A 17302-nucleotide genomic window follows, 5' to 3' on the forward strand; every position below is an offset into this window, starting at 1 on the left:
TAAAGACCTTGCAGGCTGAAACGAAGATACAGCACAGCCCAACAAATAACTTCTTTAAAAAAAAGAGCTTTCCTGTATTTTGGCTGTCAGGGGCCTGCTTCTCATCTATGGCTTTTCTTCTTATTCTCCTAACTCTGTCTTTCTCTTTCACAGATTTGGTGGGTTTCATGCATTTCTATTTAAAGCACAAATCTGTGTTGGTTTCAAGGTCACGAAGGTAGGCTCCTTGTCTTATTCCCCTGGTACGTTTACTGTTGACCTAACTAACCTAAGGGCTTCCCAGGTCACGCAGTGGTAAAGAACACACTCGCCAACACAGGACACACAAGAGACTCAGGTTTGATCCCTGGGTCGGGAAGATTCCCTGGAGAAGGAAATGGCAACCTGCTCCAGTATTCTTGCTTGGAAAATCTCATGGACAGAGAAGCCTGTCAGGCTAAAGTCCGTGGAGTCGCAGAGTCGGACCTGATTGAGTGACCAAGCACAACAACATGACTGAGCTGGGAATTGACCACACGGGACCGAGGGCTGTGTGTGGTGTGAGAGGGATTAAGTCCTCCCGTGATGCTGGGAAAGACCAAGGGCAGGAGGTAAAGGGGCACAGAAGGTGAGATGGTTGGATGGCATCACCGACTCAATGGACATGAGTTTGAGAAAACTCTGGAAGATGGCGAAGGACGGGGAGGCCTGGCGTGCTGCAGCCCACACGGTCACAAAGAGTCGGACACGACTGAGTGACGGAACAACAAAAGCCACCCCGTGCTCCTCAGTGTGAGGCTCTCCTGCTCCCCCGTCCATCCACCTGTCTTTCTGCACCAATACGCACTGTCTCATCAGCAGGTCTTTACAAGAGTGGCTCTCTCTTCACCGACACTGCTCTCCTCCGGGCCACGTCGCTAAGTCCCGTGGTCACTGCCGAGTGCCCCCTCCACCTGGTCCGCCTCAGCACCCCCCCACCACGTTTCATTCGGCGACCAGGCCCCCCTCTTGTTCCCACTGCTCCCACTGTCTCCTCTGCTGGTACCCTCTCGATTCTCTGACCTGATGCATCTGGGAGCCCTCGGGGCTAGTTTGTCTGCACTTTGCTGGCAGCTACGTCTGACCTCCCTGCTCAGAAACTGCTGAGTGCTGATGACTCAAGTTTCTGTCTCAGCTTGGGTCTCTCCCCTCAATCCCCAACCACTTGAGCTGCTGCCCCTCAGCGGTGCCACTGCCCGTCCCCAGGGCAACATCCTCCCAGCATGACAAACCTCCAGAACAACGGAGCTCCTGGGCTTCCTGCCCCGCCCCTCCTCCTGCTTCTGACCCATCTCGATAGGTAACAGGCCATCCTTTCGGCCCGTTTGGACACGTGGGAGTCGGTGTTAAGCCCTCCGCTGCACACCATTCTTCCAATCCACCAGGAAATCCTACCACCACCCCTCCCACCTCGAAAGTCCTTCCAGAGCCCAGCTGCTTCTCACAGCCTCCTTGGGCACTGCCTGGTCCAGGCCATCCCAGCCCCCACGGCCAGATGGGAGCCCCAGCCTCCCAGCTGGTCCGGTGCCGCCCTCCTGCCCACCCGCCCCCCCTTGCAGGGCAGCTCCGCTCTGACCCCTGACCTCGTCTCTCCTGCCCCCCAGCACCGCCTGGGCTCAGTTCAGTTAACAGGCTTCCTCAAGGCTTCCCTGATTGCAACACCCCTTCCTGTCACCCAACCCCTCCCATGCCCCCATTTTCCCCACAGTCTTCTCCCTCCAATGACCTGTGTGAGCGCCCTCAGCGTGGGTCACCTGCCTCCCCTGCCTGGAGGATGAACGTCGAAGGGCAGGAAGCCGGTTTCCTTCCCTTCACTTCCACAGCACCCAGAGCTTGTCCGGCACAAGGGGGGTGCTCCCTGATCACGTGTGGGGGCGAAGTGGACACACAGGGTCCCAGAGGGACTGATCCATGAGACGCCAAGTGGAGGTTAAGGGGAGGGGCTGCCCATGCCAGTCTTCTCGACCCTCACCGCGGTAGACCCCCATCACACACACACACACGCAGACACACGTGCACACACATACATGTACACACACGCACACATACATGCATACACATGCATGCACACACACATGCCCGGGCCAGGGCTCTACCTCCTGGAGCACCAAGGGCTGGGCTGGGACCAGTACAGAGAGCATCTCTACTCTGTAATAAATGGACAAGCAACCTCTGCAGGGGGTAGGGGCCTCTCCACCCCTTCGGCCACCGGAGGGTCCCTTCTCAGAGGTCCCCTGCCACACTCAGGGGAAACTCAAGGGTGTCAGCTTGCCTCCCACGAGCTCCAGCTCAGGACAGTCACAGCTGGATGCCAGATCAAGCCCGTGGCCCCTCCAACAGTTCACACCGCCTCGTGCCCAGAACCCCTGGGGCCTTGTAAATGTCTCTGAAGAAGATGATGATGTTCTAATTGTGTTTTCTTAGAGGCCCACTTCTGAGCACCACCGTTACAGATATCATGTCCCCACTGAACATCGGGACCAGGCATGGTGACCAGGGGACACCAGCTGGGACTACCTTCCATCAAGTGCCAGAGGCCAGCCCAGCTAGGGCCTCGATGACCACTCCAACACCAGGGCCGGGTAACGACTGGTGCAAGGGTCCCAGTTCTGGGCCTGTGTGGGGAACAGCCTTGGCCCCCAGGGGGCGGGGTCAGGTTCAAGGGCAGGATATGAGCCTGCTTGGCCCCTGGTTTTACTCCTTCAGAACCATGTCAGGGGAACCCAGCAAACATTTGTGGAATGGCCAGGAGAGGAGGCAGGGCAAAGCAAGGGTCACTCATCCGTGGACATCAGGCTGACCAGCATGGGGGGTGGTAGTGGTGAAGGACAGGGTCCTGGTTTATTTGGTAGTTACAGAAAAGAAAGGAATTCCAAGCTTGCATCTGTAAGCACAGAACCTCGGTTTGACCCCCTTTAGGTGGGGAACTGGGAGGACCACTCAAGAAAAAGTGTCCCTGGGTGAGCCCCCTTGTGAAGATTCCCCCGTTCACATCCTGCTCAAACGTCACCTCCTCCAAGAGGCCTGGCCCCTGTGAACTACAAATTGACACTTGCCATCTGCCTCAAGGATTAAGTATGTACTGCTGCAGCTGCTGGCCTCCAACACCCCCGAAGGGAGTCCAAGGTGAAGAAGAGAAATAGGGCACTCGGTGCTCAGGGGGAAACTGGCAGGACAGGTCTCCAGAGAGCTAGAGATCTTCAGGAGCTGATTTATGAGCCCAATTCTTACATCTCCTCACACCTAGAAGAGCATTAAAACCCTTCATGATGACGACTGTTCCTCATGACTAGCAAAGCTTCACAAAACTAGTAGAATCCTTCAGGGAAAATGTCTGCTTGACCCCTTCACCAAAATCACATACGCTGACCACCCCGCTCCTCTTTGGCGCAGTTTCTCAGAGCTCTCTGAGGTGCTGGCTCCTGGGCTGCAACTCTCATTTTGCCCCAAATAAAACTTAAGTCGCCGCTCACACATTGTGCATTTTTAAAGGTGACAGTTCATGGTGACCGACGAAGTTACCCAGAGAGGGCTGGAGCCCTGGTATACGACCAGAGGCCTCTTATACCTGTCCACCTCCTTGAAGAGTCCAGACAAATCTGGGTAGGTGAATAGTGAAGTCTGGCATGCTGTAGTCATTGGGGTCCCAAAGAGCTGGAACAACAACTCCTGGTTCTCGGATCTCCCATATTGGTTGATAATCCTGAGTTTTATTTGGTGGTGGAACAGGTACCTGCCTGCTTCCAACTGAAAGATATTTGGGGGGGAGTTGGGGGGGAGGTGGTGTGCAGATGCTGGTTGACCAGGGCACACTCACCTAAGGTCTAGATACTGGGTGGGGCTCTGTTGAAAGATACCAGGGTTTGCTCAGTTGTAGGAGACTTGAGTGGTCTTGGCTGAAGTGGTTAGGTAAGAGGCTGATCTGACACTTTTCCTCAATAGAAAATCTACCTTAATAGAGTTTGTCAGGTTAAAAGTGAAGATACTTATTACATGAGAGCTTTGCTCCAAAGGAAAGGGACAACTTTTACGTTGTGCCATTTTTTAAGTCGACACCCCCGTATCAGTCACTTCCCGGCATATTCTCCTGCTGAATTTCCTTCTTCACGTGACCTTCTCTGAAATGACCTGTCCGAATTCCTTTCCTTGGTAACACCCATCCCCTCCTTTGGGTGCGACCTAGGGTGGAGGATGGAGCTGATTCTCCCCTTAGGCAGCAGGAACTCAGCTCCCAGGCTAAGGGGTCACTGAGGCCTCAGACAGGGCTGTGCATTAGCCAGACCAAGGGACTCGCTCTCCTACCCCAGAAGCTGGTAAAAACTGATCCCAAATGGCTGAACTGTGACCTGCTGTCCCCTCCCCACCTACACACACACACACACACACACACACACTCCATGGCAGCCTTTGAGATTTGCCACAAGGTAGGGATGGTGCCAATTTACAGAGGAGGAGAGCCCAGGGTTACCAGGGCCGGGCCAGGCCAGGTGCTGCTCTGGGGCGCAGTGCCGAGGCTGGGAGGGCTGTGGGCCACTTGGAGGATGAGGGCGGCTGGAGCCTCCAGAGAAACCACCTGGGAGACTCCCAGGGCAAAGGAAGAGCTGGAAACAAGGGCGCCCAGGGAGGGAGCAGGTGGAGTGGGGAGCCCTGGGGAGCCGTGGGGAGCCAGCCGCGAGCCCGGGGCCGGGAAGGAGCCGCGGCTCCGGGAGCCTCGCCCGGCTGAGGGGTCCAGCGGGGCCAGGCCCGGTCCCCTTCTGCCCCGACAAGGTCGTGGCAATTCTCCGGGTCAGCACGTGGCCCGAGGGGGGACAGGAGGACAGCTCGCCTGAGCAGACGCAGCAGCTCCTAGTCGCGGGTGGCCCCGCCCCTCACCGCTCAGGTCCCGCCCCGCGCCGGCCCGGCCCCGCCCCCCGTCGCCGGCCGCAGCCCACGTGACCAGCCCCGGTGCAAACAAGCGGGTCAGCTGACGCGGCCCAACTGCGCCGTCATCCCGGCTATAAGCTCGCGACCTCCCGGGCTCTCCGCTTCGACCGGGCCGCCGCCGCCATGCAGACGCCCAGACTGCTGCCGCTGCTGCTCGCCCTCGGCCTGCTGGCCGCGCCCGCCGCCGCGGTCATCAGGTGAGCCGCGCAGCTCGCGCTCCCCGCGGACGCCCGCGCACCCCTGTGCCCCCGCCGGGGTGCAGCTGGGCCGCCCCCGGGGCCTCCTGTGGGGCCTACCCGCGGGCGGGGCCGGGGAGCTCTGCAGGTGCGGGGCTCGCCCGGGGGTCCGCGCGTCCTCTTCTCCCTGCCATCATGGGGGGGGGGGGGGGGGACCGGAGGTAGCAGGAGGGCTGTGACTGGGAGTCGGCTCAGCGTCCCCAGGACGGGTAGGGTGGAAGCCTGTGCTCAGGGGCCCGCACTCGGCTGGAAGACAGGAGACCCAGAGGCAGGCCCAGGAGGTCCCTGAGCTTGGGTAAGTCCTTTTTGCGCCTGGGGTCTCTCTTCCCAGCTGTGAACTGGGCCTGGCCTCATCCCGGTCTGTTCGGCCAATGAGATCTTCCCACAGCCCCTGAGCCAGTTGGACGACCCTCTGGACACCAGGAGGCCCACAGGGTCGAGAGGCAGTCAGCCTAAGGATGGGTCTGGGGGAGTGGCCCAGCTGGCACCAGGCCCTGGGTGGCTTCCCCCACTGCTGAGCTGGGGCTCTGTCCCACCTGCTGCCTCAGTAAGGACCACACCCTCCCCAGGCTTGGGGGCCCCCACTGGGTCCAGCGAGGCCGAGGACTGTCAGGCTGGTCCAGGGCTGTGCCATGCTGTGTCAGCGAGACAGAGGGTCCCCCCACCCTCTGAGCCTCGCCAGGCAGGCTGCTTGCCCAGCAGGAGAGGGGTGCGGAGGGCCCACCCTCTTCTGCCCTGCCCCCACCCTTGCCCAGGCCTGGAGCCTTAGTGCGGGCCTGGGCCGGCATTCTTCCAGCTCTGCTGTGGGCCTTTGCCTGTGGGCAGGGGGGTGGGGTCTCGGGGCTGCAGCAGGCTTGCGCCTTGCCAAAGGGCTGGCTTGTGTGGGCCCTTGCGTGGGCTGTGCCCTAGGAGCAAGTAGCCCTAGCTGGAGCAGTTGTGGGGAGCAGCTGCAGGCCTGAACCTGCCCTGGCCTCACCCCCAGGCCTTCCACTGGGGACGCGAGCTTGGAGCTCCTCAGGTTGGGGCAGCTGAACCCAAGCCCCCACGTCTTCATGTCCAGTGGAACTGCTGGCATCTGTCTCCTTAGTCATTGGAGGGTGTGTCCCCCTCCCCCGCCCCCAGACAAGAAGCCCAGGCTCCCCCAGCCTGTCCCTTCTTAGGCAAGAGGCCAGGCCCACATCTTCCTGGAGCATGCCCTTGGCCTGCTGGGAGGAGCCACTGCGACCTTGAACTCGCAGATCCCCAGGCTGGGAAGTAGCTCTTCTTGCTCAGGTGGCCTCCTGTCCCACCTCCTGGGGCAATCTCAGACCCCTGGGGAGCTGGGGGTGGAGAAGGACCCCTCACAGTGCCCCTGCTGCTGGGCACACCACCCAGGCTGGCGTGTGTGCTGGGTGGTGGGGCTCCCGGGAAGGGTCCTCCAAGGAGGGGCACCGGGCCTTGCCTGGAGTGTGGCCTAGCAGCCCCCACCTCCAGGCCCCAAGTGTCAACCTTGACCTCCAGTGGCCTGCTTAATGGGGAGAGAGTGACGGGGTTCAGTGCGGCCTGGGGTGAGGACTGGAAGGAAAGGGGGGTCCTGTGAGGGGCCTGGGGGTGGTCAGGGAGAGCTGGCTGCTTGGAGTGGGTGGCCTGGAAGTCCCGTCTGGCGGCCAGAGGGTGGCCACCCCGCAAGTCGGACTGGTGAGCTGGGACCATCTCTGGGGGATCTGGGTGGGGCGGGCCAGGCAGATGGGGCCCCATGGAGGGCTTTGGGCAGACGCGATAGCTGACCGCTGACCCTGGACCCATTCAGTGTGGGGATAGGAGACCACAGCGGTGCGTGTTGGAGCCCCCGGGGTCTGCGGCGGGGCGGGGAGCAGGCACGCTGGACCTCCAGCTTGGTCGTGGGTGTGGGAGCCTCCCGGTGGGCTGTGCACCAGCCAGCCCTGACGAGCCTGCCTCCCGTCTTGACAGGATCCCACTGCACAAGTTCACGTCCATCCGCCGGACCATGTCGGAGGCCATGGGCCCCGTGGAACACCTGATCGCCAAGGGCCCCATCTCGAAGTATGCCACTGGGGAGCCTGCTGTGAGGCAGGGGCCAATTCCCGAGCTGCTCAAGAACTACATGGATGTGAGTGTGGGGGCCGGGGAGGCAGCCTGGGGCTGGGGGAGCCCGCCGACTGCCCACAGCACTGCGGGCAGGAGCTGGCTCTGAGGAAACGTTCCTGAGCCGGTGTGGGTTTGGTGAAATCCTGTGTTCTCAGCCTCCAGTGGTTTGCGAGCTTCATCCGTGTGGGGGGCGGGGCTTCTACCCAGCCACCCTTGTGATGGGCGTTTCCACCATGCCCTCCTGACTGAGGGCTGTGACTTCCTGGCCCCAGCTCCCAGCCCCTCTGCCCATCCTGGCCCAGGGGGCTAGGAGGGTTGGCTGGAGCAGCTGAGCACCTCCCTGACGTCTGCTTCCCCTCCTGCCACCGAGCATCAGCTCAGAGCCGGGCTGGCATCTTCATCCTGGTGGCCGGCCCCGCGAGACTGCCCCAGCCCCTGCAGTACATGGGGGAGCCGGCCCGGCGCGGAGAAGCCCAGAATCAGGCCCGGGCCTGCCCGCGAGGCTGTGGGTGGGGGCTGGGGGTCCCTGAGCTCAGTTCACCTGGGCCCGCCTGCCTGGGAGGCACCCACTGCCCTGGAGCCTCTGTGCTTATCTCGCCTGTGTTTTTGGAAGGCCTGTGGCGACCACGGCCCAGGCCCTGCACCCTATCTTCCTCTTTGGTCAGTGACCAGCCTGTGTGCCCACTGCTCGCAGGGGGGGAAACCAGCTCAGAGGTGGAACGTTCTGGAACACACAGCATGCTGGGGCAGGTCACCCTGGTCCCAGCTCTGGGGCCAGGTCCTCTGGGGCTGCCCAGGTGACATCCTCTCCACGCCCCCCCCCACTACCTGAGTTTCGGGAAGCCAGCCCCTCGCTGCCATCCGGCCTCTGGGCCACTCAGGTTTAGGGCAGGTAGCTGCGCCCTCTGTCCTGCCTGGCTGGAGCCCGGGCCAGGAAGCTGTGGCCTCTTGCAGGCATGTGATCAGGCAGTGGCGGGGGGGTCTGCCTGGGGCCTGATGGACCAGTTCCTGATCCCTGCCCCCCAGTATGCACGCAGACAGACAGCATGTGCGAGCGTACCACGGGTATGGAGATTTGCTGAGTCATGCTCCGAACCCCCAGCACCCCCCAACCCCAAGTCTAGACACTTCTGCTGGGTCGTGAGTCAGTGGTGGCTGCTGCTCCCTGGAGCCAGGTGGCCGGAGAGAGATGCCCAGAGGTCCTGGAGCCGGAGCCCTGCAGTGACCTGGGGCCCAGCCTCCGTCCCTGGGACGGCAGGGCCCAGCGGACCCCAGACTCATAGACGCCTGTGCCCCTGATCTCTGAGGGGCTGAGGATGGGGTCCTCCTGGAGGCGTGTGCCCCCTTCATGCTCACCAGAGCCCTCACCCCACATCTGGGCCTCCAGACTGCCTCTGCTGCCCCGTGTGCAGAGGGGGAAAACTAAGGCCCAGGGCAGTGAAGGCAGCATGCCCACCACTGAGGGACTCAGCCTGACTGTGCGCCGCCTCCCCAGGGCCCCCTGGACCCCTCTGCCCGGGGCCCTCCAGGCTCGGCCCAGGGGGGTCTCAGGGCCCAGGGTCAGGCTGTCACTCGACCCTCATGCTGGGGAGGAGGCCTTCCCTCCCAGAGCCCTGGACCCAGCCGAGGGCTTGGGCGGGGACGGCGGGGTAGGCGGCTGAGACAGCCCACCTGGCCCCGGGCCCCTGTCCTGGCCTGGGCCTTCTCTCTCCCCGTTTCCCACCCTAGCACACCCCCCCGGCCTGGCCCTTCTCTCAGCCCCGTGGGGAGCCCCGTGCCCTGCCCTGACAGACCCCACCCCCAGGCCCAGTACTACGGGGAGATCGGCATCGGGACGCCCCCGCAGTGCTTCACAGTCGTCTTCGACACCGGCTCTGCCAACCTGTGGGTCCCGTCCATCCACTGCAAGCTGCTGGACATCGCCTGCTGTGAGTCCGTCTGTCCTAGGGGCCTGCCGTAGACCCCAGAGGGAGGGACCCCGGGCAGGGGCGTGCCGCCCCCACCGGCTGCTTGCTGTCCCCTCAGGCGCTGGAGGCCAGCTGTCTAGTCTCAGCCCACCCTCTCCCGTCTTAGGGCAGAGATGTCCAGGTGGACCTCCTGGACCACCTGCCGCTCCCACCTCTCGGCCACACCCAACAGGCGGCCCCTCCGGATTCTCCACCCTCCTCCCTTCCTTGATTTAGGGACGGGACCATGGGGGTCATGGGCTGGACCACCCGCCCGGGGGCTTGCTGGATGGGCCGCAGCAGGCAGCGGGGGCCTAGCAGGCTGGTCCAGGGCGGGAGGACTGAGGCTGCAGTGGGGCCGGGCAGGCAGGCCGACAGTCCCGCTCGGCACAGGGACCCACCGCAAATACAACAGCGACAAGTCCAGCACCTATGTGAAGAACGGCACGACCTTCGACATCCACTACGGCTCGGGCAGCCTCTCGGGGTACCTGAGCCAGGACACTGTGTCGGTGAGTGTCTCAGGGCCGCTCGCCAGGCCAGCGGATTCACCCCTGACACCAAGGCCAGGCAGGGGTCCGCTGAACAGGGCAGCCAGGGTCTCAGCTGAGCAGAGGCCCGGAGGTGGAACAGCTGGGCAAGCTTCGTGGGGGGACGTGACGGGGGCACGTGGTCCCATGTGCCGGCCAGGTGATGCTGGAAAGGCTGGCAGGAGAGGCAGGCCGAGAGCCCCCAACTGCAGAAGCGAGAGTGCCGGGCGGGGGTCTGGGCCCAGGACCGGCGAGTGACGAGTGGCAAGGCTCCTAGCCATGCAGCCAGGCAGAGGAGCCGGCGGACGGCGGGGGGCCACCGCAGCCAGAGCTGCCGACCAGGGGCAGCTGCCAAGGGTGTCGGGCAACATCTGGGGAGGGCTGCGGGGTGCCCGCAGGATGCGCCCGCCTCCCTGGGGAGCAGGGCGGCGCCCTCATGGGCTCTGCTCGGGCGGATCCCCTGATGCCCGGCCACAGGAGGCATCTGGGTTGGGAGCTGTGGGGAGCAGAGCAGAGCAGAAGTTAGTCCCCTCCCAGCCCCCAGCCCCATGAAGGCCGCGGGAGGCCTGTCCCCAGCCTTGGTGGCAGGAGGACCCTTCCTCCAGCCTGCCTGGCGGGGCCGCCCTGCCCCTCCATGTCTGCCTGGCGGGAGTGGGGGCCTCTGCCCGGCTCCCTCTGAGCCTGAGACAGGATGTCGCGCAGCCCTCCTCCGCCCCCAGCGTCAACCCCAAGCAGCCCTTTCTTCCCACATCCTGCTCTGTGTGTGTCTGCAGTCTCCGCCCTGGCTTGGGGGAGGGGGTAGCATGGCCTTGAGTCCAGGGTTAGATCCAGGGTTCCCCGAGGGCGAGGGCGGGGGTGGGCGGGTGGGAGGGCCTGAGCTCAGGAGGAGTGCGCGGCTCCCTGCTCCCCCGCTTTGCAGCCGTCCTTGAAACTGGCCCAGCAGAGCATGGGCCCCGCACCCCACTCTCCCCACCCGGGTCCAGTGCATGGGCAGCAGCCCTTACTCCGGGGCCGAGTCCCATGCTCCAGATGATGGGCACCGACCGAGCTGGCTTTCGTGGCCGTGGCTGCCCGTGCAGGGATGGGGGTGAGGGCCGCCTGGGGCCCAGCGTCAGGCTCGGTGTCCACACGGCGCCTGATCCCCGCTGTCCGTGGCCCGCAGGTACCCTGTAACCCATCCTCATCCAGCCCGGGTGGCGTCACGGTGCAGAGGCAGACCTTCGGGGAGGCCATCAAGCAGCCCGGTGTGGTCTTCATCGCGGCCAAGTTCGACGGCATTCTGGGCATGGCCTACCCCCGCATCTCCGTCAACAACGTGCTGCCTGTCTTCGACAACCTGATGCAGCAGAAGTTGGTGGACAAGAACGTCTTCTCCTTCTTCCTGAACAGGTGCGGGGGCGGGGCTCCGTCGTGCCAGCCTTCCCTGCGGTCCCCTGCCAGGCGCTGAGCCACAGCTCTCACTGCCCGATGGGTCGGCGCCCTCTCACAGGCAGACAGGCCATACCGAAGGCTGGGTCTCCCCGGGGTCCCCGAACCAGGGTCCCCCAGCCGGCTGGCCCTGGATCTGGGATCTTGGTCGTTGGGCCTGCCTCCTGTGACAGCCCAAGCTGGGCCAGGGACCCTTCCGGTCAGTCTGCCTGATGTTCCTGGGCCCGGTGACAGGCAGGCTGTTCCCTGCCCCTGGGTCACTTTCGGCCCAGCGGGGATCAGGCCACGAGCCCTGATCTGTGCCAGGAGCTCTGGAGGCAAGGGAGCTGGGGTTTTCCCATGGGGGTGACCCTGGGAGAGCTCAGGGCGAGGCTCCCACGTTGTAGAAGCAACGCTTGGTGCCGGTCACACTGGGGAGGGGTCGTTGGAAAGGGTGTCTCAGTCCCCCAGCCCCTGGCCTCTTCCCACGATGGTGCTGTAGGTCCTGGGAGGGAGCCCCCAAGGGGGGGAGTGCAGGTTTGGTAGGGCGGGGCACGGGCAGGGGGTGGGCCGGCAGCCTGCTGCTCCTGGTCACTGGTCGCCACGCCCCGCATGCCCCGTCTGGGTCCGACCTGGGCACTTCTGGTGGAATTCCAGCCCAGAGCCTTTGGCCCGGTCTCTATATGGATGCTGGTCTCTGTCCCTTGCTCAGTCAGTGGCAAAAACTGAGCAGCTGCTGGGGCCGAGCTGCCGGCTAGGTGCTGGGTGCATGTGAGCCCTCGGGTCCTGGAGAGGCAGACGAGGTGCAGAGGACCCAGGAGCTGGGCCAGGTCTGAGGTCGGGACAGATGGCCCAGCTCCGTGACTCCCCGGGCGCGGGTTCGGGCAGGAAGTGGGGGCGGGCGGCTGGCTTGCAAGGGCAGGGCTGAGGAGGGTACATGTGTCCTCCACACGTGGGTGGTGGAGGTGACGGGAGGTGGCAGCCACAGCGATGGGCGGAGGACAAGTTTGGTGAGCACTGGAGACAGCTGGGCAGATGATGCTGAAACCACGAGTGTGACTAAGAGGTGGGGAGGGTCGGAAGCTGAAATCTGAAGTGGGAGCCAGTCTTACGGTGGTCTGGGTGGAGAGTGTCCTCCGGAGCGGCAGGTGCAGAGGGCCGGGGGCGGGCGCAGAGGCTCCGCCCTGCTCGGGGCAGCCGGCCCTCCTCCTGGGAGCCCCTGCTTTTCCTTCCAGGCCCGTGAGGTCCCCGCCCCGGGGCTCCTAGCACTCACGACCTGCTCTGCCTGCTGGCCCAACCCTGGCTGTCCTCGGGGGGCAGGCTGGATCCCTTGCAGCCGAGGCAGGCTCTCCTGTCAGGAAGGGGCTTGGCCTGCGATCCCTGGGTGTGAGATTGGAGCCCCCCTCCCCCCGCCAGATCCTCCCACCCCTGCACGCCCAGGAAGGGCCCTGCTCTGGGTCGCCTTCTGAGGGCCCCACACCAGCCCTGACCCCCGTGCCCGTCCAGCCCCGCCACCCGCAGTCTGGACGCCTGGCGCAGAGGCGGGCAGGGCATCTGACTGCCTCCTCCTTCCCCGCAGGGACCCGAAAGCCCAGCCCGGGGGCGAGCTGATGCTGGGCGGGACCGACTCCAAGTACTACAGAGGCAGCCTGATGTTCCACAACGTTACCCGCCAGGCCTACTGGCAGATCCACATGGACCAGTGAGCGTGGGGCGGGTCCCGCCTTCGGCCCCGCGGGGTGGGCCTTCCCGTGGGGGCCCTGCCCGTGGCCTTGGCACAGCAGGGCTTGTGCGGGCTGCGGAGGGCTGGCCCAAGGGGACCCGGGCCCCGTGTCCTGCCAGCCCCAGGTGCTTCCTGCCACCTCCCGATGTCCAGCCAGTGGCCCCCCCGCACACAGCTCCCTTGGGTGACCTGTCCTTGGCTCCTGCGCTCCCCTAACTCTGCTCACGACCTAGTCCTCTGGGGGCAGGCAGGGGCTCCAGTGGCCCTGGGAGGGGACTCAGGCTCCCGCCCCTCCCCGCAGGCTGGATGTGGGCAGCAGTCTGACCGTGTGCAAGGGAGGCTGTGAGGCTATCGTGGACACAGGCACGTCCCTGATCGTGGGCCCTGTGGAGGAGGTGCGGGAGCTGCAGAAGGCCATCGGGGCCGTGCCGCTGATACAGGGCGAGGTGAGCGCCGGCAGGGCTGGGGAGGCGGGGAGCCCTGCCGACGGGCCCACCCCGTACACCGGCTCCCCTCTAACCACCCCCGCAGTACATGATCCCCTGCGAGAAGGTGTCCAGCCTGCCTCAGGTCACCGTGAAACTGGGGGGTAAGGACTACGCGCTGTCCCCAGAGGACTACGCGCTCAAGGTGAGCGGGGCCGCGGGCGGGTGCAGACGCCCTGGGACGTGGCGCGGGTGGCGGCCGGTGGTGACCGCTGCTGCCGGCGCAGGTGTCGCAGGCCGGCACGACCGTGTGCCTGAGCGGCTTCATGGGCATGGACATCCCCCCGCCTGGCGGGCCGCTCTGGATCCTGGGCGACGTCTTCATCGGGCGTTACTACACCGTGTTCGACCGGGACCAGAACCGGGTGGGCTTGGCCGAGGCTGCCCGGCTCTAGCTGGCCCCCGCTCACTGCTGGAGTCCAGAGGAGGAGGCCGCCCCACCACACACACCCACACACGCACACACACTCATGCTCACACTGCACTCACAGTCGCACCACAGCCCGATCATCCCGAGGCCCGTCGGGCCGCAGTTCGGCTCCGTGGGTTCCCCTCCCTGGTGTCTGAAATGCTGCTTGCTGGTCTGTCTGTCTGTCTGTCTGATGGGGAGGCAGCCTGGAGCCGAGCTGGCGGGCAGCTCCGGTGCGCAGAGTCCTCTCTCTGACTTGGAAGACACAGCCTGTTGGATGGTCGTGTCCCGGGACCCCCGCCCCGGGTGATTCCCTCGGGCCCGGCTGCCCTCCTGGGCGCTCCGCCCCGCAGCTCCAGCCCCTGCCCGCCTGTTGGTCCTGGACGCCGTGATGAAGGGCCCGCTAGGCCTGAGGACGAGCTGGCAAGGGTGGCAGGATCCAGAAGCCAGTCTTGTGAGGCCTGCAGGGCCATGCGGGGGCTCGCCTCGTCACGGAGGGCGTCCAGGGCATTCTCTGGCCCGGGGTGGGGTGGGGTGGCACCAGAGGGGAGGGGGCTGGGTCGACCTTCTCCATGGCCACCCCTTTCTTGAGTGGCTGGGAGCCAAAGTTGGCACGAAAATAAAGTTGTTCAGGCCTCTGCCCATGTGTTGGTGTGTTTTGTGCCCGGTGGGGAGGGCACGCTCCTCGTGGAGGCGGGGGAGGAGCTAGCATGCGCGGCCGTGCCCTCGCCTCAAAGGGAGGCGGGCTCAGCCTGGGGCACCCGGGGCCCAGGCCAGGCCCGGACCTGGACACTTGCCTCCCGCCCAGCCTCGTGGCCGAGGTTCTGCTGCTGGGGGTGCCAGCTCGGGGGGGGTGTCCGGCGCAGTGACCAGCGAGGTGGGCCTGGCTGGGGGCCTGTCTCGTGAGCGCCTACACTGAGGCACGTTTTTGGGCCCAGGCAAGTGCCCACCACACTTCCTTAGAAAGTGTTTCCCGAGTCCCCTGCACACCTGACTGGGGCCTTGGGAGGGGGCGGGTGGCGCCTGGGCAGCCTGCCTCCCTCCCGGGCCTCCTCGCCAGCCCGTGGAAGCAGTGTCTCCGCGAATAAGCCCTGCCAATCCTGGAGCAGGCCAGCCTGGTGTCCTGGGGTGGCAGGGTCCAGCGATCCAAGACAGGAGTCCCCTCAGGCTAGTCTGGCCTGTTTTGCTAGACGGGGGTAGAGGTTGGTCAGAGTGGTTGCAGAGCCAGGAGGTTTTGAGGGATGAATAAGAGTTTGGGAATGCTTGGTGGTGAGGCAGATGCCTCCGGGATGGGTAACTCTGGACCCTGCTCGGAGCCCACCCCCCCCTGCAGGGGTAGGGGTCTGATGTGACGTTTGTTCCCGTCCTGGTACCGTCTAGGCCGGCAGGGCTGTGGCTGTCACCGGCCTGGCCCCGGGGGCCTGGAGACCACACCCCAGAGCCGGGCCCTGGCATGCCTCTTCCAGAATTGCAAGAGGGATCATGAACGCATGCCCAGTGTTCTCTGCACCTGAAATCTGAGCCAGGAGTGGGCAGAGCTCTGCAGGGCTGCAGGGCTCCTGGGAGACGGTCGTCAGCGCCGCAACCTGGGAGCTTGCAGGGCAGAGCCGCCAGGAAGGAGGCCGCCTGCCCCTCACGTCCTGTGCCTTGACCATGCGGGCCTCTCTGTCCTCAAAGCCTCCCACCACTCCCTCAAGGCTGGCGGTGGCCCCCTCCTCCGCCTGCCTCGCTCACTGAGACTGGGCAGAAGTGGGGCCATGTGTCCTCTCCTCTGGGACATGGGGACGAGACCCCCAAATGCCGCATGGGTTATTAGCGCAGGCTGAGCCCCCAGCTCCTAACCCAGACTGGCAGGGCACTGGTGTCCTGCCCAGGGTCGGCTCCACCCAGCTGGCCAGGTTTCTCTGGACCCTGGAGTCTGACTCTGGGCTCAGACCCAGCTTCTGTGACCCGACCCTGAGCCTCGAGTCTCTGTCCTGGGAAGGTGGGTGACAGCTGGGCACTCCTGGCCACGGGCCTGACGGACGCCAGGAGGAGCCCAGCACAGGGCCTGGCGTTCGGCCGCTCCAACGCTGGCTCTCACTCTGGCTGGCTCGGCCCTGCTCTGCACCAGCCCAGCGGGCTCAGGTGGACACATCCTGCTTGGAGGACACCCAGTCTGAGCTCTCAGGAGCTGATCTGAATCCAGCACCTTCCCTCGGCCGCTCTGGTGAAGGCCCGTGGGATGATGCATCCCGGACAGTGGGCTGGGGGTCGGGGGCAGGGTGGTTGGAGTTGGGAGAGGAAGCCCAGCTCCACCCAGTGACCAGAAGCAGACCCCTGTGGGCCTGGTGCCCTCTCCCATGCCCGAGGACCAGCTGGACTCGGGCAGGCCAGCCCATCCGCCTTGCAGCCTGCCCAGCCCTGGGCAGAGCCTGGCCCAGGGAGCCCAGCTGGCACGCCAGGGAGACAGGTTCCCAGGCCACACACAGGCTCACTGGCCCCTTAGGTCAGGCGCCACCTGAGACTGGGGTCTGGCCACCGCCGAGCCAGGCCCTTGGAAGGGGGTCGGTGGTGGACTGCTGGGGGAGAACTGAGCCCAGCTTCCCGGAAGTCCCATCGCCCTCTCACCTGTGGGCTGGGCCTGCCAAGGGTGTGGTCGGGCAGGGGAGGGATGTTGCTCTGGGACCCTGCCCCCTGGAAGACAGTTTTAGCAGCATCTTTAGAGCCAGCTCTTTGTGGGCTCCTGATCAGCCCTGGACAGGAGAGGGGGCCTGACCAGGGAAGAGGCTGCAGACAAGGGCTCGGGCTCGGCACGTGCAGGGGTCCTCGAGAGAAGGGGCTTCAGAGAGGACTCTGAGGAGAAGGGGCCCCTGGGTAGGAGCCAGATGGGAGGAGAGGGTGTCCTGGAGACGAGAGGTGAGTCGAGCCGGTCAGAGCAGAAGCGGCCTTCATGGGAGGAAGGGCTCGAAGCCTGTGGGGGTAACAAGGGCTCGAGGGGGAGCACAGGCTGCCACCGGGAGGGCGGCTGCGTGGGGCAGGGGTGGAGGGGGGGCCGCTGCTCCTAGCGGTGGCTGGTTGGAGAGGAGGACCACCTCGGAGGCCCCTGCGCAGCGAGGAGGGGTTTGGGGCTTCCCCACGGCGAGGGTGTGGTTGGGACGACTGCAGGAAGGGCAACCGATGTGGGGCAAGTGTCAGAATGGCAGGGAGGCGGCGTAGATGGGGCTGGAGGCCTGGGACGGGGGCGAGGGTGACAGAGCCCGCAGGGCAGCTTGGGCAGGTGGGAGGCCTGAGCTCCAGGGGGATGAGTGTCACCGGGCCTGGGAAGGGACACCTGGCCCCAGGGGCAAAGAGGCCTGTCAGGTGAGGGGTCATGGTCTCCAAGACTAGACTTCGTGAGGGAGCGACATTACCTGGGCTCAAGCAGGGGCTCTGGGCTTGGGGAGCTTGAGTTCAGATCTGGGGGAAAGTGGGGGCGGGAACTCGGTGGGGTGGACTCAGGAAGGATGAAGTCCCGGCCAGGTCAGGGGCAAGACTGGGCAGAGTTGGGGCTCGGGT

General features: G+C 64.8%; 1 protein-coding gene across 3 annotated transcripts; it reads left to right on the plus strand.

The window, feature by feature from the left end:
• Positions 1-4975: 4975 nt before the first annotated feature.
• CTSD (cathepsin D) lies at positions 4976-14409 on the plus strand. Of its 3 annotated transcripts, none has more exons than NM_001166521.2 (9): positions 4976-5138; positions 7128-7287; positions 9076-9193; positions 9605-9723; positions 10904-11130; positions 12728-12850; positions 13173-13317; positions 13403-13501; positions 13584-14409. In NM_001166521.2, the coding sequence occupies exons 1-9, from the start codon at positions 5065-5067 to the stop codon at positions 13749-13751; spliced, it is 1233 nt and encodes a 410-aa protein (NP_001159993.1). In that variant the 5' UTR covers positions 4976-5064; the 3' UTR covers positions 13752-14409. The 3 variants fall into 3 exon arrangements, with proteins under 3 accessions (NP_001159993.1, XP_005227352.1, XP_005227353.1); XM_005227295.5 differs by having other exon boundaries at positions 4994-5138; positions 9070-9193; positions 9449-9723; positions 13584-14405; XM_005227296.4 differs by having other exon boundaries at positions 4994-5138; positions 9070-9193; positions 13584-14405.
• Positions 14410-17302: the final 2893 nt, after the last annotated feature.

This window comes from Bos taurus, chromosome 29 (assembly GCF_002263795.3).
Source record: "Bos taurus isolate L1 Dominette 01449 registration number 42190680 breed Hereford chromosome 29, ARS-UCD2.0, whole genome shotgun sequence".
Lineage (NCBI taxonomy): Eukaryota > Metazoa > Chordata > Mammalia > Artiodactyla > Bovidae > Bos > Bos taurus.